The sequence below is a fragment of the Typha latifolia genome, chromosome 1, assembly GCF_019914945.1.
Source record: "Typha latifolia isolate L0001 chromosome 1, TyphaL0001v2, whole genome shotgun sequence".
Lineage (NCBI taxonomy): Eukaryota > Viridiplantae > Streptophyta > Magnoliopsida > Poales > Typhaceae > Typha > Typha latifolia.
The window spans coordinates 16146704-16154841 of NC_133086.1; the positions used below are offsets into that span (position 1 = coordinate 16146704).

Below are 8138 nucleotides of genomic sequence, written 5' to 3' on the forward strand. Positions count from 1 at the left end.
TTTATTATATGCTACCACTTTTTTTTCTTTCTATTTTAATCTTATTTAATTTGTTTTTTTTGTCCTATTATATATTTATTTTTCATATTCAAACTATCACTATAGTTCAGTGGATGAGTCCATTAGCCCATGATAAAAATTAATGAGTTCGATTCCTCCTATAAGTTTCAGGTTAATATTTAGTAAATTTATAAGCGTTATATGTGCATAGTTTGAACTCGTTCTGGTTATTTTCTCTTACGAGAGAGGATCGACACAGTTATCAAAAAATATTTTTTATATATAATTCTAATGTTCACACTGTTTATTTATTATTTATTAAGAAATATTAATTATTCTAGTCCATGAAAAAGATAACATTAATTGTGGTCCAGTATTACTAGGAAGTATTACCTAACCCAAACTTGGTTGATAATGCTCATTTTTGTTTCATTTTAATAATTATGGTTTGAGTTCATGAAAAGTATTTTCCACCAAAGTCTCTGCCATTTGTTCCAATATAAGTAGTGTGACCCTCCAATCTTCTCCAACAAGTCTAAAAGTGTTTTGAAATGTAGTTGCTTTGTCTACATCTGTTGACTAGTTTTAATTTAAAAAGAAAAGAGAAAGATATAGATGGGCAAATGGTATAACAATGAGACTTAACCTACACCAATTAATCTTCAAAATCTAAATGAGAACTATACCCATTTATTTATTTATTGGTAAAGGTATTGTATAACTTCTGAATGCTTTGGGCTCACTTCTTGCCACTTGCAAGCTAAAGCAGCACCCAAGGAACAGCATACTTCTAGAGACACCATCATGATACTTAAGGGCATTTATGCTTATCAAGGAATAAAGCAAACTTTGGATGCCCTAATAAATAAATAAATAGTATACAAATACTATATCACCTCCTCTCTCCCCTCCCTAACCCTAAGTCTTAGTACAAGATAACAACACCATGGATATGATATGAATGTGGATGACTCAATAGTGATGCATGCATGAGGTCAATAATAACAACAACAACAACAACAACAACTCAAGCTCAATATTTTCTAAGAAGACAAGTGTGTATAATTTGTATAATTGTTACAGAGAAAGGTGTTTGTATTGGGTTGTCAGTGGAATTATTAGGGGTGTGGGTGGGGGCCAAAACAGTGGGCCAATGTGGTGCATCATTTGTCCTCCTTTTAAGCGGATGGACGGGGCACGCTTGCCCCCACAAATCCCTCTCCTCCTTCCTCTCTTTGCCTCCCATGTCGATCTAGATCTCTCTCTCTCTCTCTCTCTCTCTCTCTCTCTCTCTCTCTCTCTTGAAAATTTTGTTCACATCACATATATACAGACCTTGCATACGTGTCGCCGTTTAAAAGAGAGTGTCACTCAGTGTGGTGATAAGAATTATCAGATGATAGCAACTTGGTGGAAGATGGAGAGCATGCAAGAGGGTCTTTTCCGATTTAAAGTAACGAGGAAATGGATAAAAGAATGCAATATAAATTTAGTACACATTTAGTGCTTCTTTTTTTTATAAAAAATTATTATATTTATTTATTTAAGGAATTTACTTAGATGCAATTTGAATTTAGCTTAGTTTGTTTGATTAAGCCCTTTTGATTAACAGCAAGCAGTTCCATAACAAAGAACTGTGAAGGTGGGAATATGGAACATCAGAAAATGACATCTTTGGGCATGCAGTAGATCTAGGCATGCATGCCCACACCAATGGAGCTTTTCTCAGGTGGTAAACTCACTAACTCGTGCTAACTTGCTTCCTATTTTTCTGGGTCAGGCCAGTTGCACCACTGCCCACTGGTGTACTACTCATCCAACTTTAACAACGACTAGAGAGAGACTAAAGAAGACATCAATTATATGGGTCATGAGCGTTTGAATCCGTAATGTTTTACGGAGTGTGGATAAATTTTTTATCGACTGTACTGCAGTGATGGCCGATGAAGCTATTAAGTATATATTACACAACTCAGAATAGCCTCGGGTGCCCAGATCTAGAGAGAGAAAAGAGAGACCACAACATGGAGAGGAATATAGGAGTAGGTAGATGAGGACAAGCCAGAGGAAGAGGAATTCCGGGAAACGACATCACGATTCTGACAAAGATTTTGAAGTACGGACAACCAACCCAAACTCGTCGGCCCTACAGAGAGATATATTAAAAAAAAAAAAATATATATATATATATATATATTATTTTCATTGTCATCAAAGAATAAATAATACTTTTTTTTTCCCACAAACGCATTGGTCCCTAAAACATGCAATTGATATACTACTCGGCGTTCAAGGGGAATGTTGGCAAGCACAAAGCCACAAACATATCTCCAGGTGAAGTGTGATCATGGGAATTAGCTCAAACTCCTGCATGAGTTATTTATGGATATCATACTTTTAGTATAACTAATGTTGACAAATTTTCCAATATTTAATCTAACATTATCACTGTTAAAAACTACGTAAATGTCATATTTGCTGCACTTGTTTTGAATATAATGTTTACCTGTTGAACTGATATATGTAATTGCCATTATAATTAATTAGCAACTAAAGGTTCCAAGAGGTTTCCTGGAAAGCTAGATACATATTTGCAGTCATAATTGTACTTCATATATGTATATAATATTAATGTTGAATGACAGTTGCATCAATTTTACTCTTTAGAGAAAGTTCCTAATGACTTTATGGGATTGTTTAGAGCTAAGGTTTTCTGACTGTCTTCGTAAACTAAAAATCTCAAAAGAAGGGCCAAATAATAATCTTTAACCTAAAGTTGCATGAAAGTACAATGTATTGATATACTATAAAAGGACCAAGTTGTATCTTTTTCATTTCTCCTCTATTGTCCTTGGCCTTCATAAGAAAAGAATAATGATTGCTTCCCTGCAACTCACCTAGCAATTACATTGCAATATTTAGCTGCTTGTGTATGTTTGATGCATGAGAAGTCCTTATATTGCCTGGGTCATTATAACAACTGATCACCTGGCTACTCTCCAGCAAAAAAATAAATAAATAATTTGGTCATCTGGTAGTACTATATTGGCAAGATTCTCAATCCAAGTGAAATAAATCTCCATACATCCAGTTAGACCCAATCTAATCCAACACCTGAAGTTATATATTAGGTTTTGGAGACAAATAGTGAATACTTACAGTCAAATTTAAATTCTCAATGTACACTAGTAGCTCTAGATCATGATAATCTCACTTACTTTTCATGAACCTCTGCAATCCTCCATTTAAATTTACCTATATATAACATCTGAGTAATTTGAGGTATAAGAAGTCTTAAATTTCAATGCCTCCAAAGTCATTTGAGTTAATTAACTTCATTAAAATTTGCTAGTAAATATAATGAAAAATAATAGGTCAATATCCATATCTAGCCATTTTCACATCAACCCCTCCTACACACGAGAACAATATTAAGGTCTTCATGTCTTATTTGCGAAATTGTTGGCAAGGAAAGAAATGATAATTTGGAGGTCCCACTCCTCATGTATCTCAATCCTATTTAATGGAATCAGTGGATTAAACTAAAATACGACATATAGTGGGTACTACCTCTGATAAAAAAAATCTATCTAGCTTCCTTCATCAAGCAGAAAATTAATTTAATCACAAATTAACCCGCTCCTCAAATCACTCCTTTTGTTATGAGTGCACTGCCACCACCTTTTTATGCCTCACTTTATTGATAAAGCAAAAGCAGAAAAATAAAAAAGAAAAGAAAAGAGAGAGGAGAGCTTAAAAAAGGAAGCAAAGAAGGACAATAAGTAAAGGTGGAGATGAAAGGAAGGAAAACAAAACAAGAAACTCCTTATCTCCCCCATGTAGCTGTAGCTCAGATTCCTTCAAACAAGTCCCATGCTTTCTTCTCCAAAACCTCATCCATAGAAGCAAAAGAGGGAAATCTCCCTAAAGATTGACTTAAAAGAGTGTGAGAGAAAAGTGGGAGACAAAGGGCTGATAGAGTAAAAGAGGTGATCAATAATTCATGCAGCCATGAATAGAGGATTATTCCAGAGCTATGTTGTGCAACAGATGATGGGGGGAAGCCCTAGCTGGTGGAGCATGAGCAATATGAGGCCATCTCCTGAGCAAATCTCTCCTCCCGTGCCTTCCTTATCCTCTTCTTCATCATCTTCAATGTTTTCTCAGTACTCACAGCCCTCTAGCTTCCTTCCTAATTGGCATGACAACCAAGATCTGCCTGAGTCATGGAGCCAGCTCTTGTTGTAAAACTCTCTCTCTCTCTCTCTCTCTCTCTCTAGATCATTTCCAGGATAACGGTTCTCTATTTTTTTTCTTCCTAATTAAGTAGATGAAGTTTTCATATAATTAGTCAATTCTGTGTAAAATAATAGTTCTTCACACCCTCTCTCTCTCTCTCTCTCTCTCTCAGGTCTCTCAGGATAGTAATATAGTAATATAGTAATATTCTCATTCTCAATATATATGATATTCAACCAAAAAACTTTCATCTGGCCTATAGAATTAATGAATATTCTTACTCTTCCAGGGGTGGATTGGCTGGAGAGGATGAGAGGTGCAGCTCCACTCCCTTCCAACCCAAAAAGATTGAGAGCTGGGAGGATCAGGTGGCATACCCAGCAGCAGATGCAAATATAGTTGGTGCAAAGAAAGAGAACTCAGTGTGTGGTTATGCCTACAGCCATGGCAATGAAGAGATCCAGGCTTCAAAGTTGCAATGGAGTCAGGTGCTACCAGCTTCCTCTCCTAGGTCGTGTGTTACTACAAGCTACAACAGCAGCATGCTGGACTTCTCAAACAGCAAATCAGAAAAAAGGCATCAACAACCAGACAATTCTTCTGAGGTGAACAATTTGCATGCCTGGATCTTTTCACTATATATAGTTCTGCTTCTCTCTCTCTCTCTCTCTCTCTCTCGTTCTGACCTTTCTATTTTTGTTTCCTGTTTGATTCCATAAATACTGGTGAGACTGCAGGCATTAGAATTATGTGCATGTAGATATACATAACTCTTGATGAGTTCTTATTTATATGCTCCTGATGCTTTGTGTCAGTCATGAATTTTTAATTGTTCTCTCTTGTTAGGGTTCTTAGAGACACCTTGAAATGGCCTCTTAGTTGTGTTCTTCTTTCTTCTTTGTTATTCTCCAGTGTAACAGCACAGAATCAGGTTCAAGTTTCAAGAAAGCTAAGATTCAAGGCTCCTCATCAGCACAATCTACTTTCAAGGTCTCTCTCTCCCTTCCTCTCTATACATTTGATGAATGATGGGCTAATTAACCAGTCTTGTTTATATTTTCGTAAAAAAAGCATGCAGATTTACATTCTTAGATGGCCTAAAAGGATTTTTTTTTTCTTTTCCTAATGTGTTCCAGGTGAGGAAGGAGAAGTTGGGGGATAGAATAACAGCCCTTCACCAGCTAGTTTCTCCATTTGGAAAGGTATCACCTCAACACAATACATCTATCCTCCATAATATGTGATCTATAGAATAATACAGCAAGCACAGTAATTTTATTCTCAAAATGCTATACTTTTGCCCATCATCTCTTTTGCTTTTCTTCAAATAAAGGAGGCCTGAAATGGTTCTTTTCTCCAGACTGACACCGCTTCTGTACTGGGAGAGGCCATTGGCTATATCAGATTCCTCCAGGGTCAAATTGAGGTCTCCTCTCTGTCTCTCTGTCTCTCTCTCTCTCTCTCTCTCTCTCTCTCTCTCTCTCTCTCTCTCTCAGAAGATTGCAAGAGAGTGGAACAAAAGAGCAGGTGGTTTAAGAGCACGCAGTTAAAGTTGGATGGTCCAACAGCAACATTGTTGTTTCATGTACCACTATTTAGCTGTTGATATCTTGCATATTGCATGCCAAGTGTTTCATAGATTATATATACTGCTGCAATGACTACTGCATACTCAGAGATCTCATATATATATATATATATATATATATGTACACACACACTGCTGCAATGACTGTATACTCAAACCCATGCATTCCCCTCTGCTTCCATTTATGTAGGCTCTGAGCTCTCCGTACTTGGCAAATGGATCTGGCAACAGTACTGCTGGGCATCCTGTAAGCAACTTCATCTTTATTCACAACCTTTACAGTTTTACCAATGTTACTCCTATATATTACTATATATGCATTCCTCTCTCTCTCTCTCTCTCTCTCTCTCTCTCTCTCTCTCTCTCTCTCTCTCTCTCTCTCTCTCTCTCCCTCTCCCTCTCTCTCTCTGCCTATATATATATATATATATATATATATATATATATATATATATATTTGTGTATATTAAGTTTCTAAAGCTCCTAATAATTATCAGTATTTTGTTGTTGCACTTGTTGCATGATAAATTAGTAATGCAGGCATTAATTGGACAAGACTAGAAGTTTTACAAAAAATTTAAAGAAAGCTTAAGATTACTAGAATATATGTGTGCAAATTTTGTAAACAAGTTCATCGTACCTAGTGATCACCTGCTCAAACAAGTTCATCGTCCCTAGTGATCTTTGACGAAAATATATGTGATGAAACTAAACACACAGAAGGTAGCTTTTGCCATCTTGGACTCATCCGGACCACACTAAAAGTAATTCCTTGTTAGTCCCAATTAGTTCTTATGCACAAACGATTATTCTTTATAATTATCTACACTCTTCTTTAGCTGTTGCATCTCTATGAATTTTTTTTTGCCTCTGGAAAATGTAAATCGATGATGTTGAGTCAGAACCATGAATTATTGCTTTTAAAGAAACTTGTTGACTTGTTGGAGATGGAACTAAGGGTTCTAAAATAAAAGAACCGTTTGCATAACGCAACAACTGCCGTAATTAATTTTGCATCTATGATCTATGTTTTTCAAGTATGTTTTGGGACATTACTATAGCGTTCTTTTATTTTTATTTCCAGTTTCTTTTTATTCGTTGAAGAAAGCAACATTACAATGGAATATCTAAGTAGAACAATTTTTTTGAAGTTTAACTACATAGGTTGCTATATCACCATAATAAGATTTAATAGCTAGCCTTTATTAGGAAGACTAGATGAATTGTGTATTTCCAGAAGACTTTGGTCACGTCTAACAGTCTTAGGGCATTGATTCCACATCCATCTCATAAAGCAAGCTGATCCTTGTAATTAAAAGAATCCTAATAGTTTATAGCTTTCTTTACATAAAAAAGACATCGAAGGAACAATGCCTTTAGCTTTACAGCTTTTAACATGCATAGAAAAACTGAGACATTACTAGTGTCTCTTTTTATGATATATTAAGCAATTATTAAATGGCAATACCATGAGAAAAGGATGACGCACCTATAAATCATATGAAGTATTATCATCTATTAGCCATGCGTAAGCTAACACCTTCCTTGCATCTCTTATACCGTTAGGGAGGCGAAGATGAGCTGAAGGACTTGAGGAGTAGAGGCCTTTGCCTTGCGCCGGTGCCTTTCACATTGCATGTCGGGGGCGATAGTGGCGCCGATCACTGGCCTGCAACACTTGGTGGATGCTATAGATAGGTAGGAGAGGGCTTCTTGGTATGGTAGGAACTTGATTGGTGAACATAATATCAGGAGCAGTCACTCTGCTAAAATTTGAAGGCTGATTGCTCTTGATGCTATGCTACATATATGTTAGACAGCATGTGCTTGCTCTGTATATGAGAGCAGGATGACAGGCCCCTATGTTACCTCTTTACTTCTGTTGATCATGTACATGAAAATGTAGTACCTACCTGTAGCTGTATTCCTGATTCCTATGTTATGATTTATGGAAATGTGACAGGAAATTAGGTATAATTAATGTAGTTGGTGTTAATTGAGCAAGGTCTGGAAAAGGCATCAGCCTAATCATGAAGAACAGTACCACATCTAGAGCTATTATAAGATGATATATACATACATAGTTTGCTGAATTGCAAGCTGAAAAATATTAAACTCTCTGAAAATGAAAAATAAAGTGTAAAGAGGCAATTACAAAGATAAAAAATTTTATGTGAAATTTTTTTAATCCAGCTAAAAACCACAAAAATGCTAACAACATACAATCATCAATTGATACGGCCAACATAGTAGAAGTAACAAAAGAGTCCGTTGGTCATAAGAAGTTTATTAATAGTATAAAAATGATTAG

General features: G+C 35.9%; 1 protein-coding gene across 2 annotated transcripts; it reads left to right on the top strand.

Annotated features, from left to right (window-relative positions):
- The first annotated feature begins 3761 nt into the window (after positions 1-3761).
- LOC140801136 (transcription factor bHLH68-like) lies at positions 3762-7804 on the top strand. Of its 2 annotated transcripts, XM_073156145.1 has the most exons (7): positions 3762-4244; positions 4529-4844; positions 5152-5229; positions 5376-5441; positions 5600-5665; positions 6018-6074; positions 7394-7804. In XM_073156145.1, exons 1-7 carry the CDS (start codon positions 4012-4014, stop codon positions 7523-7525), a joined length of 948 nt encoding a protein of 315 aa, XP_073012246.1. In that variant the 5' UTR covers positions 3762-4011; the 3' UTR covers positions 7526-7804. The 2 variants fall into 2 exon arrangements, with proteins under 2 accessions (XP_073012246.1, XP_073012247.1); XM_073156146.1 differs by lacking the exon at positions 5600-5665.
- The last annotated feature ends 334 nt before the right edge of the window (positions 7805-8138 follow it).